General features: G+C 45.2%; 1 protein-coding gene across 1 annotated transcript in view; it reads right to left on the reverse strand.

Annotated features, from left to right (window-relative positions):
* CFAP251 (cilia and flagella associated protein 251) overlaps positions 1-21,075 on the reverse strand; it is a 115,468-nt gene that overhangs the window by 54,450 nt on the left and 39,943 nt on the right. The window contains exons 13-14 of the mRNA XM_089662048.1: positions 13,695-13,945; positions 3,431-3,582 (exon numbers count right to left, since the gene is read on the reverse strand). Coding sequence (XP_089518174.1) covers positions 3,431-3,582; positions 13,695-13,945 — 403 coding nt within the window. The remainder of the gene's footprint in view (positions 1-3,430; positions 3,583-13,694; positions 13,946-21,075) is intronic.

Raw genomic sequence — 21,075 nt, forward strand, 5'->3', positions numbered from 1 at the left:
ATTATCCATTATTCAATTCCTAGGAGCCCATTCATTTTACTGTGGTGTTCATGAAGGAACATTTAAAGAAGGAAATGATTCCACTAGGCTACTATATATGGAACTTCACTGATGAATACAAAAAGGAAACTCCATTGCCTCATATTGGTCATTTTGTGCCTATACAGTCGTTTTTGAAGACGTCGAACGGTTCTTTATTTTAATTCTTTGATTTTAATGTGATTGCAACATGTTCATTCTGTCAATGTCAACCTTTTCATGATCTAAGTCGGGTGTCGGCAACCCGCGGCTCCAGAGCCGCATGCGGCTCTTTTTCACCTTTGCTGCGGCTCCGGAGCACACTGCCCACCAGGTGACAGGCAATAGGGTTGCCGTAGCTCAGTGGTCGGCAAGCCGCGGCTCTTTTAACCTCCCTGGCGGTTTTCCCGAGTGTAGCTCGTGGTAGAATTTCTATACCACGAGCTACAGTCAGGCTTACCATGCGGCGCTGCTCTGGGGGTCCCTGCAGCACTTACCTTGTCCTTCGTTCCCGCGATGTGTCCCCTGCAGCGTCCCCGGCCATCTCCTCCGGCCGATGCCGGCATCCGGCTTCTGTGTTCCGGTCCCCGTGACGTCGGGACGTACGGGCGCCGCCGGCGGCGGGAAATTTAAAAAATGTCTTTTGTTTGTTTTTTTTCAATTTTCAATAGTAAAACATTGCTGTTTCATCCCATTTCACATACATATTGTCCCTAGTGCTTTGTCCGGCGCCCTGCCTGCATTTTGTCTGTTCTTTCTGCCTGGAAACTTAGAAAAGTCCATGGCGTCCAAAAAGCGTCCCTTTAGGTCAAAAGCGGTTTTAGACCGGCTAGAGAACAGCGATAGTAAATCAGAACCACTTGCAGAATTGAGTGATAATGATTTGTGGGGAAATTTTCCTAAAAATTACAGCCTACAATAAAAAACTATTTCCATGCGAAAAAATGGTACCGCTTTCAGCACAAAAAATCGGAAGGAATCATACCGCCAGGGAGGTTAATGCAGCTCTTCTGTGTGCCGGGCGCCCGCTCCCCTCCCTCCTCTCGGGCGGCCGCCCCAAAAGTCAGGACTCTGCAGCTAGCCTAGCAATGGGCAAACTACGGCCCGGCGGACCTTATAATCCGGCCCGCGGAGCGTGGCAAACATTGGCTGTCAGGATGTAGGCGGGGCAGCGTGACGAACTCCTCTCCTCTCACAGTCCGCCCTGAAGACCAGAACTGCGCGGGAACACGGCGAGAGGAACGCGCGGAGTACAGGTAAGTGAATTGACACAATATGGGAATGAATTACTATAGGGGGGATGAATTACTATAGGGGGGATGAATTACTATAGGGGGGATGAATTACTATATGGGGGATGAATTACTATATGGGGGATGAATTACTATAGGGGGGATGAATTACTATGGGGGATGAATTACTATATGGGGGATGAATTACTATAGGGGATGAATTACTATAGGGGGGATGAATTACTATAGGGGGGATGAATTACTATGGGGGATGAATTACTATATGGGGGATGTATTTTCAGTTTTAAAAATGTGGCTCTCAAAATAAATTTTAATCGTGGTTTTGGCGAGATTTGGCTCAGTTGAAAAAAAAGGTTGCCCACCACTGACCTAAGGCTATGATTGTGATTATGATGATACACTGTGGCCCTGATTAACCCTTTGCTTACTGGGCCCTTAAACCCCCTTCATGACCAGAGCGCTTTTTGCAATATATGCAGTGTCGGATTTGTTTTAAATGTTGCAATGGTTTTGCGGCTCCCAGTCTTTTTTTCCCTCTCGGAAACGGGTCCAAGTGGCTCTTTATGTCTTAAAGGTTGCAGACCCCTGATCTAAGTGATCAAATAAATACAATATTGCATTTATATTTGTAGTAATATATTACTCCGCATAGGATTTGATTAACCACTTGCCAGGCGATTTTGCACTAGTCAACTGCCATTTTTTTGCGTGTTCTAGTATTTTTAGGTTTATAATCCACACTTTTATACAAGTATTTTTAGGTTTATAATCCACACTTTATACAAGTGAGTCGGAGATACTATTAAGATACGATTATCGTACCAGTTTGGATGGCACTTTTTCTTTTCTGACTGAATGACATCACCTAACAGAGCGGCTTTTAAATTGTCTGTGGCTTCTCCAATGATACTGCACCTCTGTCACTGTGACACTATTCGAAACCCTGACAGGTGAAGACTCTGTACTCCCCCTCTGATAGACTACCATATTACTACTATTTCATGGCTGGAATTTATTTCCTGTCTCCCTGAAGCAGAGCAGTTGTAAACTGAGGGTGAGCAGCAAAGCTGAAACTCCACCAGCTGGCGCAGTGTATCGGGCATATGTATGAATGAGATCAGCATATGTGAGTGGAAACATTCTTTGATGTAATTGGAAACAACAGTAGCATATACGGTATGCTTATAGCAGTGACAGCTACTGTGGATATACTTTGATGTGGTGGATGTTGGATACATTGTTATATACAGTAAGTAGTCTACAGGTGAATATAACTGGAGAGCTACTTTTGCTTTATGCAAGCACTGACTGACTCTATAGTGGCAGGTTTGTAATAGATTGACAAGATTATTTAGAAGATGAGCTCTTCTGTATCTAATAATCATGTTGTCTATTTCTATTATTGCTGTTGAGTTATTATAGTACAGTAAACAGTCACATGACCACACTATTCCATTATTCCTTCTCCTGATTATGCATTGCACGGATCCATTAGAAAACAATTTATATATAAAAAGGACATACACATTTCATCAACCAGTGCAAGAAAATGAAAATATAATTACAACTTCAGTAATGTACAAACATTTTGAATCCTAATACATTTTTAAAAAGCCTGTCAATCAGCTTCAATATCTTTCCTCCATTAAACCCCCATTAAAGTGCTTCCAAAGGCAATTTTAAGTAAAATAAAAAATAGGTTATACTTACCTGTTCTGTGTAACAATATTGCACACAGTGGACCCTTAGCTCTTCTTTGGTGGTCCCCTACCGTCAAACTCCCCTCCTTCCTAGGCTTTCCCCCCATAGCAAGTAGTGTGGTATGGGGCCACCCATGAGGACACACTCCCAAGCTGGCCTGTGTATGTCTATAGACACTCATAGCACAGCACAGCCCCCCACTCCCAATCCCTCCTCACAGGATTTGACTGACAGCAGCAAGTATGGAGCCTGTGGTGTTCCATGGAATGTTTTAGGATTGGAGGAGAGCCTTTGCCATGTCACATAGCTGGACTTTTCACTTCCTGCTCCACCTAGCAATTTTTTCTATTCATTGAAATAAATAGAGCCTTGCTTCCTTCAGGAGTCCTTTCGTGACAGGTTTCCATTACCATACTTTCTACATATGAAGGTAAAAATGCAGCTTTATTGATACTTACTGCTGTAGCAAGATAGTGTGAATCATGAGAGAAACAGATATGAGTTATTGATCCTCTGGCATACTTGAAAGGTTCTTCAGTTCCATCTTCCAGAGTCACAGCATCCAGTATATGTACGGTTCCATCTGTAAAGCCAGCTGCTAAATAGAACCCTGTAATTTCAAAACAAGAAAAGTCAAGACCAAAGACCCTGTACATGCTGTCTGGGATAACATATGATACATTACGTTTTCATAAAAATTAAATAAAGGCAACTGTACTCTTCATAGTAACCTACAACCACACCAGTACCCTGAATCAGCATACATCATCTGAATGCCAACCAATTCTCTTCTGCCCAACAGGAGCATACCCATGTACACGGATAATACTTAAGCAGACAAGTGTATGCAGTAAGAACCAGCCTCAACCTATTTGGTTTAACAGCTACTCCACCCTTTGGAAACAGTCATATAGGGGTGGTTGCTATCACCTGGGAAATATTTTTTTCATCTGTATCAACCCTTCTCCCTAATCATTGTGCTATGCCTTTAATACACTGTTCAAAAAAATTAAAGGAACATTTTGAAAACACATCAGATCTCAATGGGGAAAAACATCATGCTGAATACCTATACTGATATGGACTGGGTAATAGTGTTAGGAACGTAAGGATGCCCCATCATTTGATGGAAATGAAAATGATCAACCTACAGAGGACTGAATTCAAAGACACCCTGAAAATCAAAGTGAAAAAATGATGCAGTAGGCTAGTCCATTTTGCTGAAATTTCAGTGCAGCAACTCAAAATAGTATTCAGTAGTTTGTATGGCCCCCACGGGCTTGTATGCATGCCTGACAATGTCGGGGCAAGCTCCTAATGAGATGACAGATGGTGTTCTGGGGTATTTCCTCCCAGATCTGGACCAGGGCATCACTGAGCTCCTGGGCAGTCTGAGGTGCGACCTGGTGGTGTTGGATGGACCGAAACATGATATCCCTGAGGTGTTCTATTGGATTTAGGTCAGGCGAGCGTGGGGACCATTCAATGGTATCAATTCCTTCATCTTCCAGGAACTGCCTGCATGCTCTCACCACATAAGACTGGGCATCGTTGTGCTCCAGGAAGAACCCAGGACTCACTGCACCAGTGTAGGGTCTGACAATGAGTCCAAGGATTACATCCTGATACCTAATGGCAGTCAGGGTGCCATTTTCTAGCTTGTAGAGGTCTGTACATCCCTCCATGGATATGCCTCCCCAGACCATCACTGACCCACCACCAAAACGTTTATGCTGAATGATGTTAAAGGCAGCATAACATTCTCCACGGCTTCTCCAGACCATTTCACGTCTATCACATGATCTCAGGGTAAACCTGCTCTCATCTGTGAAAAGCACAGGGCGCCTGTCAGGGATCCCGGGTCCTCGGCGGCGCGCGCATGCGCAGACCGCCGATCCGTCCCAGCCGGCGAGCGCAGAGTCCTCGGCGATCGCGGCGGCCGCGCATGCACAGTAGCGATCACGGCTGCACCAATGGGAGAGCAGGGCGCTCTATTTAAAGCTGCCCTGTGCATCTCCAAGTTGCCGCAAGGTCTTGTTCCTGTCCTGTAAGTACGCTTCCTTGTTGCCAAACTCTGCCTGTTCTGTGTATGCTGACCTTCTCCTGCTCTGACCCCGGCTCGTCCCTGACCATCCTTCTGCCCGACCCTCTGTACCGCGCTGCCCGCTACCTGCTGAACCTGGCTTGTGACCCCGACCATTCTCCGCTTACTCCCCCTGTACCACGCTGCCCGCAGAATACCGACCCGGCTAGTCTGACCTCGCCTACTCCTGATAGTTGCCCATCCATCCCGCTCGGATCGGGATCTGTCATCCCATCCATCCCGCTCGGATCGGGATCTGTCATCCCATCCATCCCGCTCGGATCGGGATCTGTCGTCCCCTTCACAGCAGGCTCAACCCGGGCACATACCCTCAGCGGGACCCCTCTGCCGCCGCCGGGGGTGCCCAGGGACGCGACCTGGTTTCAGTCTTGCACCAAGTCCATCCCCACCATCAGGGGCCCTGGTGAAAAGGCAGCCTGGGACTTAGACTCCGCATCCTGGGAAACCCCGTTCCGTGGACCACTAGAGATCCCGTTGGGCGGAGCCTGAGAGTACCTTGCGGCCATGACTGAGCCTGGAAGGGGAACTTCCCCTCTGGACGACATCTGCCAACAGATGGAGACCCTTACACTGGGAATTAGGGGCCTACAGGAAGGTTATACGGTATTGGACAGACACATGCAGACCTTAGCTACCTCTACCAGGGGGTCTGGGGAACCCATTAGGGAGACTCCGGGGTTGTTACCCGCACCAGAACCCCGTGTCCCCACACCGGAACGTTTTTCCGGAGACCGAAGTAGATTCAGGGCCTTTCGTAACTCCTGTCAGCTATACTTTGACCTCCAGCCTCAGACCTTTTCCTCCGAATCGGTGAGGGTAGGGTTCATTATTTCCCTACTACAGGGGGGACCCCAAGACTGGGCCCACCGGCTCCGAGAGAAGCGAGACCCACTGTTGCAGTCAGTGACGGTATTTTTTGAGGCTATGGCCCTCTTGTATGATGACTCGCTGCGCACCGCAACGGCCGAGAGGGCCCTATATACACTCAGGCAGGGTCATCGGACAGTGGGGGACTATGCCGCCGAATTCAGGCGTTGGCATAGTGACTGCCAATGGAACGAGGCGGCTCTGCACCACCAGTTCCGCGTAGGGTTAGCTGAATCCCTGAAGGACGAATTGGCCCGAATAGACATACCTAGCACTTTGGAGGCCTTGATAGCTTTGACTATTCGAATTGACCGCCGGTTGCGGGAGCGCAGGCAGGAAAGATGCAACCAAGGACAAGGATCAACTGGAACACCCCCTCAGGCCTCAACCCAGTTACAGCCGGCAAGCCAGAATCAGGATGTCATGGATACACCCGAGACCGGGCCATCGGGAAGGATCCGGCCGACACTTACGCCTGAGGAACGCCAGAGGCGTCTTACCAACCATCTCTGCCTCTACTGTGGGGGAGCACGCCATGTGGTACGTACCTGTCCAGCCAAGAGGGGTAAGTGTTCCGCTGTTTTCTCTACAGTCACTTCTAACAGTGTGGGCAACACTAGTTATCTAGCGGTACCTGTGTCACTTCAGCTGCCGGGGAGAACAGTGGTGACCACGGCTATTGTGGATTCTGGGGCGTGTAGTTGCTTCATAGATTTAGACTTTGCAGTTCAGCAACAAATTCCCCTACAAACCAAGGAGGTGGGATTGAATATTTTTCTAGCAGATGGATCACGTATTAAGTCAGGGGTGGTGGACCACGAGACCCCACCTATCCGTACTACCGTATCGACCCATCATGAAGAACTCCTTCGGTTGGACGCCATAGCACCCCCACTATTTCCAATTATTTTGGGGCTCCCGTGGTTACGAGCCCATAATCCCCAGGTGGACTGGAAGGCAGGTTCTATGCAGTTCCTCTCCCCATACTGCCAGCAGCATTGCCTCCCTAAGATCTCCCCGATTCCACCGACTTTGTTGTGTCTAGAGACAGATGCGGAGCTGGCGCAAGTCATTCCGTCAGTCTACCATAGTTTTCTGGATGTGTTTAGCAAGCGGGGGGCGGACACTCTCCCCCCACACCGAGCTTATGACTGCCCAATTGATCTCCTCCCAGGGTCGGAAATCCCATTTGGGCGGATATTCCCCTTATCCGAGCGGGAGTTAGGGGTACTAAAAGAATATATAGATGAAAACCTCCATAAGGGGTTTATTAGACCCTCCACGTCACCAGCCGGGGCGGGCATTTTCTTTGTGGAGAAAAAGGACAAGTCCCTCCGGCCCTGCGTAGATTACCGGGACTTGAATAAGGTCACAGTAAAGAACCGTTACCCGCTACCACTAGTCCCCGAGCTGTTTCAGAGGCTGAAGTCAGCATCTGTCTTCACTAAACTAGACTTGAGAGGTGCCTATAATTTAGTTCGTATCAGAGAGGGGGACGAGTGGAAGACAGCATTCCGTACCAGATTCGGACACTTTGAATATTTGGTTATGCCCTTCGGCCTATGCAACGCCCCTGCCACCTTCCAACATTTCATAAACGATGTGTTCAGGGACTACCTAGATATCTTCGTCATTGTATACCTGGATGATATCCTTGTCTTTTCCCCAACCTTGGAGGACCATAGAGGTCACGTAAGGCGCGTGTTAGAACGGCTCCGCCAACACAGCTTATATGCCAAGGCAGACAAGTGCTGCTTTGAACAGAGTAGCATTTCGTTTCTGGGTCTAACCATCTCTCCCACGGGAATAGCCATGGATCCCCAAAAGGTTTCGGCCATTTTAGATTGGCCAGCCCCCACCGATAAGAAAGCGGTCCAACGCTTCATCGACTTCGCGAACTTCTACAGAAAGTTCATTAAGAACTTTTCGGGCCTAGTGTCCCCTATCACCCAGCTGACCAGGCAGGGGGTTCGCTTCCAATGGACACCTGAGGCACAGAGGGCTTTCGAAGCCTTAAAGGAATTGTTTACGGCAGCTCCTATTCTGAGCCACCCTGATTCGTCCTTGCCATATATCTTGGAGGTGGACGCATCCGAGAATGCGGTCGGGGCGATCCTGTCCCAGAGGAAGGGCATCAAAGAACTCATGCACCCAGTGGCTTTCTTCTCCAGGAAACTAACTCCTGCGGAAAGGAATTATGATATCGGGGATCGGGAGCTCTTGGCGATTAAGGTGGCACTAGAGGAATGGAGATACTTGTTACAAGGGGCGGTACACCCAATATTGATTTTTACGGATCATAAGAACCTAGAATATCTGAGGACAGCTAAACGTCTGAGGCCACGTCAAGCCAGGTGGGCGCTGTTCTTTTCACGGTTCTTTTTCCATATAACCTATAGGCCAGGGTCTAAGAACACAAAACCAGATGCGCTCTCCCGCATGTTTGGGGATCCCGAAGAGAATCCCAAGCCAGACACTATCCTGTCCCCAGGAAATTTCTTAGTTCTCCAATCGGAGCTCCATTCTCAGCTGCAGACCGCGTCCGTAGGAATGCAAGGTCCACCTGGTGTCCCCTTACTAAATAGGGAAGGACTCTTTTGGAAGGAGGATCAGATTGTGGTCCCTGAGGAGGCCCGTACATTGGTATTAGGATACTGCCACGATCACCCACTGGCTGGGCACTTTGGGGTACGTAAGACATTGGAGCTGCTGCAGCGTACTTTCTGGTGGCCTAATATGGCCAGGGAGTGCGAAACCTACATAAAGACCTGTCCCGTTTGTCAGAGAAACAAACCCACTAGGAATAAAGCTTGGGGTCTCTTGCGCCCATTACCCATACCCGACAGGCCATGGACCATGATTTCCATTGACTTTATCGTGGAACTTCCACCCTCTCAGGACCACACAGCAATCTTCGTGATTGTAGACCGCCTGTCCAAGATGGCCCATTTTGTACCTCTAAAGGACACACCTACAGCCCTTGAGACAGCACGTGTGTTTATTAAGGAAGTGGTAAGACTCCACGGAATTCCCAGGGACATTGTATCTGTCAGAGGGGTTCAGTTTACGTCCAGGTTCTGGAAAGCTCTATGTGAAACCCTGGGAATTAAGTTATCGTTCTCTTCAGCTTATCACCCACAGACCAATGGCCAGACGGAGCGTACAAACCAGACCCTAGAGCAGTACCTCAGGTGCTATACCACCTTCCTCCAAAATGACTGGGTTACTCTCCTGCCGCTTGCGGAATTCGCATATAATAATGCAAGTCACTCTGCTACTAGACAGTCCCCGTTTTTCGCAAACTATGGGTTCCACCCTGTATTCCTGCCAGATCTAATCCCGGAGGTCGCAGTCCCAGCCACGCAGGATATGTTGACCTTTCTGTCAACCAATAGCAAGGTATTGCAGGAAGCAATGGCAAAGGCCCAGGATGACAATAAGAGGGCGTTTGATAGGAAAAGAAGAGGGGAATTGAGTTTGCGGCCAGAGGACCAGGTTTGGTTGTCCACCGCAAATTTAAAAATGTCCTGCCCTTCGAAGAAATTGGCTCCCAAGTTCTTGGGGCCTTTCCGGGTCAAACGTAAGATCAACGAGGTGGCATATGAACTGGCACTGCCCGAGTCTATGAAGGTTCATCCGGTCTTCCATGTGTCCCTGTTGAAACCAGCAACTCCAGACCCCTTCCCGGATCGAAGGTCTAAGCCACCGGAGGCAGTAGACGTGGATGGGGAGGAGGAATTTGAAGTTGAAGCTATCTTAGATTGCAGGAGGAGGGGAGGCCAAACTCAGTTTCTGGTTAAATGGAAAGGATATGGGGCGGAGGAAAATTCATGGGAGCCGTCCCAAAATGTGCACGCCCCAAGGCTTGTGCGGGAATTTTTTCGGAACCGGCCGTTGAGTAGAGGTTGGTTGGGCATCCAGAGGTTGCCCGTAGGGGGGGGGGCAATGTCAGGGATCCCGGGTCCTCGGCGGCGCGCGCATGCGCAGACCGCCGATCCGTCCCAGCCGGCGAGCGCAGAGTCCTCGGCGATCGCGGCGGCCGCGCATGCACAGTAGCGATCGCGGCCGCACCGATGGGAGAGCAGGGCGCTCTATTTAAAGCTGCCCTGTGCATCTCCAAGTTGCCGCAAGGTCTTGTTCCTGTCCTGTAAGTTTGCTTCCTTGTTGCCAAACTCTGCCTGTTCTGTGTATGCTGACCTTCTCCTGCTCTGACCCCGGCTCGTCCCTGACCATCCTTCTGCCCGACCCTCTGTACCGCGCTGCCCGCTACCTGCTGAACCTGGCTTGTGACCCCGACCATTCTCCGCTTACTCCCCCTGTACCACGCTGCCCGCAGAATACCGACCCGGCTAGTCTGACCTCGCCTACTCCTGATAGTTGCCCATCCATCCCGCTCGGATCGGGATCTGTCATCCCATCCATCCCGCTCGGATTGGGATCTGTCATCCCATCCATCCCGCTCGGATCGGGATCTGTCGTCCCCTTCACAGCAGGCTCAACCCGGGCACATACCTTCAGCGGGACCCCTCTGCCGCCGCCGGGGGTGCCCAGGGACGCGACCTGGTTTCAGTCTTGCACCAAGTCCATCCCCACCATCAGGGGCCCTGGTGAAAAGGCAGACTGGGACTTAGACTCCGCGTCCTGGGAAACCCCGTGCCGTGGACCACTAGAGATCCCGTTGGGCGGAGCCTGACAGCGCCAGTGGCGGACCTGACAATTCTGGTGTTCAATGGCGAATGCCAATCGAGCTCTATGGTGCCGGGCAGTGAGCACAGGGCCCACTAGAGAACATCAGGTCCTCAGGCCACCCTCATGAAGTCTGTTTCTAACTGTTTGGTCAGAGACATTCATACCAGTGGCCTGCTGGAGGTCATTCTGTAGGGCTCTGGCAGTGCTCATTCTGTTCCTCCTTGCACAAAGAAGCAGATACCGGTCCTGCTGATGGGTTAAGGACCTTCTATGGCCCTGTCCAGCTCTCCTAGAGTAACTGCCTGTCTCCTGGAATCTCCTCCATGATCTTGGGAGACACAGCAAACCTTCTGGCAATGGCACGTATTGATGTGCCATCCTGAAGGAGTTGGACTGCCTGTGCAACCTCTGTAGGGTCCAGGTATTGCCTCATGCTACTGGTAGTAACACTGACCCTAGCCAAATGCAAAACTAGTGAAAAACAGTCAGAAAACATGAGTAGGGAAAAAAATGTCAGTGGCCTCCACCTGTAAAACTATTCCTGTTTTGGGGGTCGTCTCATTTTTGCCCATGTAGTGCACCTGTTGTTAATTTCATTAATACCAAAGCAGCCAAAACTGATTAACAACCCCCTCTGCTACTTCACTGACCGGATCAATATCCCAGCAGTTTAATTGGCTTAATTTTTTGAGCAGTATATTATTTCTCTGCAGCCAGCATTTTTGAGATATCAGACTTTAACCAAGTCAACTCTTGCACCTGTATACCCCTTATAGACCAGGATAGTTTTTAAATTTCTTCTATAGACCTGTTTATTTGGTAATAACTGTAATATTATTTAAATCAAAGGTGAAGTCTTTTCTTTAGAAAAGTACAGGTAAGTTTTTCTTTTATGACAGAAAAGACTGTGCATGTATCTTCCTATCACCACTTTTATTTCTGTAAGTGTACACTGAGCTGCACATACACAGCTCAGTGTACAGTCTCAGCACAATTCTGTGCTGTGACAAAATAACTCCTGTGCACATGCATGGAACCAAGGAACAAAAGGTATACCGCTCAGGCAAACAATCCAGATCAATCCACGACAGGTGCAGGCTCTGGCCCCAGGTTATGATTAAGCACGAGATCGTGTGAAACGCGTTAGGAAGTCCTGTATTTATGTCCTGGTGTTCTGTGTGTCCTATGGACCAATAAATACACACTATATTCATCTATCCTCTGGTGTGCGGCTGACCCTTCTTCCCGTCACATGCATGGAAGTTATGTCATTCAGACCCAGCCAGTTAAGAGGATTAAAGTGTTACTAAACCCACAACAGTATATGCAGTAAAGCATGCTTGCTATACTCACTGTGGAACCTAAGGGGTTAATCCTCTGCATTGTGTAAAAAGGCTGTTTGATCCTGTCTTCTCTGATCCTCCCCTTCTTCTACTGTCTCCAATTCATCTGCTGATAGAACAGTCTTGGGGGCAAGCTACACATGCTCAGTTTGGTGTGTATTGCTAGAGAGTTTGATTTTCTTTCTTGGGAAAGTGCATGTGATCAGCACAGGGCCAATCAGCTCTGTCCAGTCAGAGGGTCAGGAGTTCTGCAGCCTCATAGTACAATCAGGGAGAATGAAAACTTCTCCTACAAGCTTTATCTAGTGCTCTGCTGGACACTGACAGAAGTCACAAGACTGCTCTAACCGCTCATGAGAAAAGGTATTTAGCAGTTTATATTTACTAAAATAACTGCATTTCCATGTTCTGTGTACTGTGGGAGACCAAGATACAGTGAATGCAGAGTCCTGGGTTTAGTAACACTTTAAGATTCAGAACCCGTGAGATGACCAGCAAAAGATGGAAGTGCTGTCAACAGATGGGAGTGCTGACATTGCAGCTCTGGAGATGATCTTTTTCATTTATTTTCTTATAGACAACACAACAAAGAAACAGTCAAAAGCAAGATCACTGACACAAAAGAATAAGTTATACAATTCTTCTGATGAGGGACATAACAAATGCACTGAAGTATTGACAAGGAGAGAAACGGAGTACATAAACACAATACATAAAAGGATGGAATGAAACCTTATACATTGCGTAAATAGCAAACAAGTAATGACCAATGAGCTAGTAGGCGAAGGCCAAAGATAATCACAAAAATCGCATACAGAGGGTAGGAAAAGCTGAGCACGGAGCCTCACTGGAGATGATCTAATTCTGCCATAGTTTGCAAATATGTTGTGCACATTATGGCAAACACCTTCTGGGGGCCAAAATTTTTAATTTACTCTGGTGGTTTAAGATAATTATGTAATACATATAACAGACAGATCACATAGTCAGATTTTAGTTTTATGGCACCATTTATGATACTATCCCAACGAAGGTTTTAAATGTAGGTACTGAGGGTATGTCTATTGAACTAATTTTTCCTTTCTGTGCCTCAGTGTCAACTTTAGGGCATCATTCACATAAACATTACCCAAGCAACCTAAATACAACTGGATCATGCAACAATCCTGCTGTTTTATACTCTATTTTTACCATTTGGCAAGTAGATGTTATCTATGGATGTTGATTGTCACCCTTATCAAATATCATGGTCTAAAGCCTTGTAAACACGATTAGAAAATCGTACAAAAGATACTGCTTTCAAAGTGATCGTACGATAATCTGATTGTTAGTCCACAGCTTTTACCTGCAATTTTTTGAAGGGACAAGCAAGAAAATGTTTTTTGCACGATACCAGATCGTATGATTTTCATTTAATTAGTACAGTTTTCATCTGAAAATACAATATAAATACAATACATTACATCACTTCCGAATGTTTATTCTGTCGAACGAGAATTTTTGTAACATTAGTAACCTCATCACTTTCAATATGAGACTAGCATGCAAACAAAAAACAAAAAAAAAAAACGGACCATCATTCGTCCGATATTCTCATCATGTGTACGGATCTTTAAACCTAGGCTTAAAAGAACTATATAATTAGAAAACCTGCCAATATATTTTTCTGGATTTCAGCTATATATAAGAGAGAGGGTAAAAATGGACGAGAGAGCTCACCTTTAGGGTCATATGACAGGCATTGTAAAGATTTGTCTTTGTCAAAAATTCTGCTGATGAAACAGTCTTGGTCTTTGTAGTCCCAGACTTTCAAGATTCCATTGTAACTTCCAATGGCAATTTGTGTCTTGCCAGGATGACACGTAAGCGCATGGACAGCTTCACTGGGCTCTTGTAACGCCATTTTCAGAATTGTACCATCTGTAATCATATGCAGCACCTGACCATCTGATGTGGATGCAATAAAATTGCTGAAAGATAAAATAGACATGCTTAATATGAACAGAAACATTGAAACAGAAGAGTGAAAGCAAGAAAAAGACCAAGTGGTCCATAGAGACTGCCCCATTTTTTTCTGTTAACTCTTTTGTCCAAATATAGATTTATGTTTGTTCTAAACAAGTTTGAATCCACTTACTGTTGACTGACTCACTACCTCTGATGGAAGTCTATTCCAAGGATATTTGGTAAATTCTCCTGAGCTGCTATGCCTATAAAAAACACACACAGCTGCTAACATCCAATCCTCCCCTTAAAATGGACAAAAATATTGTAATATAAAAGTGATGTAGCGCTATACGTAAAACTGTTACCTTTAGTGCAAGTTGTTATAGTAATACAAGATATTATAGTAATACAAGATAACACCCAAATCTATTCACGTGACATTTGTAAGTAGTGCAATCCATGTCAAATTAGAATATTCAAGTGATAATTCCAAGATAAAGTGGCACACAGTGATTCCCTATACAGGGAAAAAACACAAGTTACGCCACACCCCTCGCCCCCCTGACGAAGCTACGAGGGGCGTGGTGTAATGCGTAGAAGCGACGTGGTGACGCACTTCCGGTCCAGCGCCATCTTGCTACTCCAGAGTGCTTTCAGTACACCCTAGAGAGGTGATACACACTGCGAACTGTCTTTCCTGCAAATTGTGAGTCTGTACTTGGCGGCTTTATCTATATTAAACCTGTTATGCAGTTTTACACTATGGAGAATCTTTTTGTTTCTGTTGCATGAACTCAATACCACAAGTTTATAAGGGTATATACAGTACCGTCTGTCTATGAGAAACAACTGAAGGTGGAGTTAAGGCTACTGAGATTGGTGGAGCTATCTGTATCCTGAAAGGAGTGTGCAGGATCCTGGGTGATTCATAAGGCGTTGTGGCCCCTGTTGGTCGCAGGGGGAAGGTGAGCGGGCATGCCTGCCATTTAGGATATCTCTCACCACCTGCATCAACACAAGAGCATGTTTTAGAAGAATTATGTGTGCCATTTATATGTGAAATCACTGGTTGCTGTGGACATTAGCTATAATATCGCCTATTATGGTGTTTTTTTTCCTTGTATAGAGAATCACTGTGTGCCACTTTATCTTGGAACTATCACTTGAATATTCTAATTTGACATGGATTGCACTAATTACTTATAAATGTCACTTGAATAGATTTGGGTGTTATCTTGTATCACTAAAATATCTTGTATTACTATAACAACTTGCACTAAAGGTAACAGTTTTACGTATAGCGCTATTCCAAGGATAAATTACCCTAAAATAATACTTTCTAAGATTCGTATTGAAGTTTCCTCCTGCTAGTTTGATGTTATGTCCTCGTGTTAATGATCTTGGCTTCATATTGAAAATACCCCCCTTCTTAACCTTATCTGACCCCATGATATATTTAAAGGTTTCAATCATGTCTCCCCTCTACCTTCTTTCCTCCAGACCAGGGGTCTTCAAACTTTCTAAACAAAGGGCCAGTTTACTGTCCTTCAGACTTTAGAAGGGCCAGATTGTGGCCAGTAGGAGTAGAACATGTCCTGGCATTGGTAACAATGCCCAATTATTGGTATTCATGAGAGGAATAGTACTCTATTATTAGTGACAGTGGGAGGAATAGTGCCCCACTGTTGGTGTCAGTGGCAGGAATTATACCCCATTTTGGTGTCAATGGGAGGAATAGTGCCCCAAGGGCCAGATAAAGGCAAGCAAAAGGCCACATTCATTTGGAGACTACTGCTCCAGACTGTCATAGTAAGTTCCTGAAGCCACTCTTGATATGTTTTATCCCCCGGACCTTTCAACATTTTTGTTACCCATCTCTGGACAAATCCTATAATATCAATATCTTTTTGTAACTTAGGTCTCCAGAACTGGGCACAGTATTCTAACTGTGGTTTAAGGTTCCTTTCACACTGCCGGACTTGTGCGATTGCTGGATTTTTGCAGGTTATGCAATCAGCAGCAGGCCAAATGTCTGATTGCATCCAGGCTAGGACATCTGTCCCTATCCGCAGCTAACTGCTCTTCCCAGGTGAACAGCAGAGTCCACTGTCAGCCTGCCATTATTTTAAATGGGCTGCTGCTGATTACATAACCTGGTCATTCCAGCAGCAAGAATCCACAGATTCTTGGCGCAGGAATCCGTAGGCCACACCAATCCATGTGAAAGGGGCCTAACTAAAGATAAAGATACAGGGGAATCAGGACCTCCATTCCCCTATATAAATAAAACAAAAGGTATAGCGCTTCTGGCATAAACACTGTGTCTAATAACATATGCCACCATGAGTTTTTTTAATTTACCAATTTCAATAAAAAGTCTCTTAAAATAACAGTAAACCTTAATTTTTTTAATTTAAATAACAAACATGTTATACTTACTTGCTCTGTGCAATAGTTTTGCACAGAGCAGCCCATTCCTCTTCTTCTGGAGTCCCCCGCTGGCACTCCTTTTCGGTGCGTGCCCCCATGGAAAGTAACTTTCCATGGGGACAACCATGTGGGCTCGTTCCTGAGCCACCCTGTCTGTATATATTGACACAGAGTGGGTGGTTTGGCCCCAACCCGTTTCCTTATCACAGCATTTGATTGACAGTAGTGGAAGCCAACGGCTCCCTTTGTTATCAATCTTCCCAGCGAAGAGTTTGCCAGCGGCAAGAGCCGCTGCTCTTTAACACATCGCTGGATTGGATTTGGCTAAGGTAAGAATAAGGAGGGGGGACTGGGGGCCACCTGCAGCACCAAAGATTTTTTCCCTTAGTGTATAGAATGCATTCTATGCATTCATCTATCTTTTTCCATTCTTCAGGAACGACCTCTTTTAGAGCCTGGATGCTGGATGGAGAGTGATGCTTAACATGTCTCTTCAGAATTCCCCATAGATGTGCGACTGGGTTCAGTTTAGGAGACATACTTGGCCACTGAATCACTTTCACCCTGTTATTCTACAGAAATGCAACAGTGGCCTTAGATGTGTGTTTTGGATCATTGTCATGTTGGAAAAGTCCATGAAGACCAAGGGCACGGAGTGATGGTAGCATCTTCTCTTTCAATATAGAGCAGTACATCTGTGAATGCATGATATCATCAATGAAATGCAGCTACCTGACACCAGCAGCACTCATGCAGCCCCACAGATGGACACTGCTACCACCATGTTTCACTGTAGGAATCATGCACTTTTCCTTAAGCTAATTACCTTTGTGATGCCATACAGTTTTGAAGCCATCAGTTCCAAAAACATTTATCTTGGGCTCATCACTCCAGAGTACAGAGTCCCAGTATTATTATTATTATACAGGATTTATATAGTGCTAACAGTTTGCGCAGCGCTTTACAAAATGAAGGTAGACATTACAGTTACAATACAATTTGGTACAAGAGGAAACAAGTAGTCTTCTTTTTCAGCATGGGCCATGGCATATTCTAGGCAGGCTTTTTTGTGCATGGGCTTTAGGAGGGGATTCCTTCATGGATGACACCCATGCATGCCATTCCTCTGCTGTGAATGCCGTATTGTGTCACGGGAAACAATCAACCCAATTTAGGCTTTCTACTTCTTTAGCTAACTGCAGTGAACTTGCATGGTGATTTTCTTCAACCCTTCTCATCAGAAGACGCTCCTGTTGAGGTGTTAACTTTCCTGGACAGCCTGGACGTCTCTGTGAGATGGTTCCATCTTTGTTACATTTTTGTATTACTTTTGCAAAAGTATTCTGATTGATAAGTAATGCTTTGCTGATCCTCTTGTAGCCTTCACCTTTCTTGTGTAAAGAAATTATTTTCTTTTATAGGCCTTGTGACATTTCTCTTCCATGTGGTGCCATTGCTGACAGCATGAAATGGGAAGGGGTTTCTTTATTATATAATGCCCTTTTATAATCAACTGTCTTCTAGACACCTGTTTAATGAATTAGACTCATCTGTAGTTGAATTCTTGTTAATTAGGATGTTGTTGTCTAAAATTTGCTCCGAAGACTTTCATTAGGGTGTATTCATTTTTGCAACATGGTCTTGAATGAATTTGTTAGAAAAAATACTTTTTTATGTGTGCAAATTAACAAATCTTATTTGCAATCAATGGCCTGCATTTGTGGAGTATTTTGTAGTATAGTGTCCCATAGAAAATGTTGATTATGAAAAAAAAATAAAGGTTTTCTGACAAATCTGTTGGGGTTTACTCATTTATGCTGAGCACTGTATACAGGGAGGAACAGAAATATTTGAACACCCTGCGATTTTGCAAGTTCTCCCACTTAGAAATCATTCAGGGGTCTGATATTCACATTGTAGGTGCATTCCCACTCTGAGAAACAGAATTTAAAAAAAAAATCAGGAAATCACATTGTATGATTTTTAAAGAATTTGTTTGTCTTGCACTGCTGAACATAAGTATTTGAACACCTAAGAAACAGCAAGAATTCTGACTCTCAAAGACCTGTTACTGTGCATTTAAAATGTCCACCTCTACTCCACTCATTAATCTAACTTAGTAGCACCTGTCCACCCCACAGTCAGTCAGACGCCAACTACTACCATGGCAAGACCAAAGAGCTGTCAAAAGACACCAGAGACAAAATTGTGGACCTCCACAAGGCTGGAAAGGGTACGGGGCAATTGCCAAGCAGCTTGGTGTAAATAGATCAACTGTTGGAGCAATTGTTAGAAAATGGAAGAGGCTAAAGACAACTGTCAGTCTCCCTCGGACTGGGGCTCCATGCAAGATTTCACCTCGTGGGGTATCACTGATAAGAAAGGTGAGGAATCATCCCAGAACTACAAGGGAGGAGCTGGTCAATGACATGAAGAGAGCTGGGACCACAGTTTCAATGGTCACTGTCGGTAGAACAATGCGCCGTCATGGTTTCAAATCATGTATTGCACGGAAGGTTCCCCTGCTCAAGTCATCACATGTCCAGGCCTGTCTGAAGTTTGCCAATGACCATCTGGATGATCCAGAGGAGGCATGGAAGAAAGTCATGTGGTCAGATGAAACCAAAGTAGAACTTTTTGGTCTAAACTTCACTCGTCGTGTTTGGAGGAAAAAGAAGGATAAGTTGCATCCCAAGAACACCATCCCTACTGTGAAGCATGGGGGTAGTAACATCATACTTTGGGGGTGCTTTTCTGCAAAGGGGACAGGACGACTGCACTGTATTAAGGAGAGGGCCATTTATTGTGAGATTTTGAGCAACAACCTCCTTCCCTTAGTCAGAGCATTGAAGATGGGTCGTGGCTGGGTCTTCCAACATGACAACGACCTGAAGCACACAGCCAGGATAACCAAGGAGTGGCTCCTTAAGAAGCATATCAAGGTTCTGGAGTGGCCTAGCCAGTCTCCAGATCTAAATCCAATAGAACATCTTTGGAGGGAGCTGAAACTCCGTGTTGCTCAGCAACAGCCCTGAAACCTGACAGATCTAGAGGAGATCTGTGTGGAGGAGTGGGCCAAAATCCCTGTTGCAGTGTGTGCAAACCTGGTCAAGAACTACAGGAAACGTTTGACCTCTGTAATTGCAAACAAAGGCTTCTGTACCAAATATTAACACTAATTTTCTCAGGTGTTCAAATACTTATGTTCAGCAGTGCAAGACAAATTAATTCTTTAAAAATCATGCAATGTGATTTTCTGAATTTGTTTTTTAAATTCTGTCTCTCAGATTGGGAATGCACCAACAATGTGAATTTCAGACCCCTCCATGATTTCTAAGTAGGAGAACTTGCAAAATCGCAGGGTGTTCAAATACTTCTGTTCCTCACTGTATATCTCCTTTAACTGCTGGTGACCCCTCTAGTGATGCATCCTAGAATTCTATTCGCTTCTGACCACATTGTTTGCTCATACTGCAGTCATCTGAAATAAGTATTTTCAAATCTTTTTAATCTGTACTGCTGGCCAACACTGTATCCCCAATATTTTACCCTCTCAAGTGCATTTTTTCCCCTAGGTGCATTATCTTACATCTAGAGACATTGAACTGCAGATTACAATCTTCCAGCAGTGCCAAATCATGTCCATGTTCCAGACATCTCCAAGGATATCAACTCTATTGCACACCTTTGTGTCATCAACAAAAAGACAATCTTTTAGTTTTAATACTTACATATACATTAAATAAAACAGGACCTGGTACAGAGCCTTATTGCCTGGTCATTGGTTAGGAATGAACCCCATTTATGACCACACTCTGGTATCTATCCTTTAGCTAACTGTATATCTGAGGGTTACGTTCTAACTTGTACAGTTAGAATCTGTTAGAAGTTAAAGTGGTATTAAATCCAAAACAAAAAATGTACCAATCATTAGATGTAATGGCTGCATTAGTTTTCTTTTTTTAGGATGCCCCCCTCCTTTTCACCTGGAGAACTGGCCAGTAACACACCTCCTATATTAGAGTGCATCCACTATGGATGAACAACAGAGACACCATTGGTCAGCAGCATTGTCAGTTTGGGTGAAGTGTAGTGTTAGATGGGGTCTCACTCCATCGCCTCATCCCAATTCAGATCTCAGGCGCTACGTTTCATGGGATGGCACGCTGGAATGGAAGGCATCCCCTCCAGAAGACGGGAAAAAAAATAGAGAGAAAGTAATATAGATGGAGATAAGGAAAAAAATGAAAGCCAAGAAACAATCCGTTCTCTAATAAAGGTGGCGATAGCATTAGACATTTACCAAAAGATAGGAAATCCATGGATCTCAAACCTTTTTAAACTATTTCATTTTGTCATTAAGAAATGCATAGACTCTTTCATTTATCATGATCCAAAATAGCTTTGACCATATCAAGCGGAATAATAGCCGACTTCCGGGATCATGCAATGGTATTTTGTGCCACTATAAATATAAAAGAAATCAACATCCTCACATGTCTAGGCATCTCTAGCATATGATAACCCAATAGAGCTTGTTGTGGAGATTTTTAATACAGGTGCATCTCGATAAATTAGCATATCATTACAAAGTTAATTTATTTCAGTAATTAAATTCAAAAACCAAAACTCATATATTATATAGATTCATTACACACCGAGTGATATATTTCAAGCATTTTTTTCTTTTAATTTTGATGATTATAGCTTACAGCTAGTAAAG

This window comes from Staurois parvus, unplaced genomic scaffold, assembly GCF_062004578.1.
Source record: "Staurois parvus isolate SC_StPar_1 unplaced genomic scaffold, SC_StPar_1.0 ptg001418l, whole genome shotgun sequence".
NCBI lineage: Eukaryota > Metazoa > Chordata > Amphibia > Anura > Ranidae > Staurois > Staurois parvus.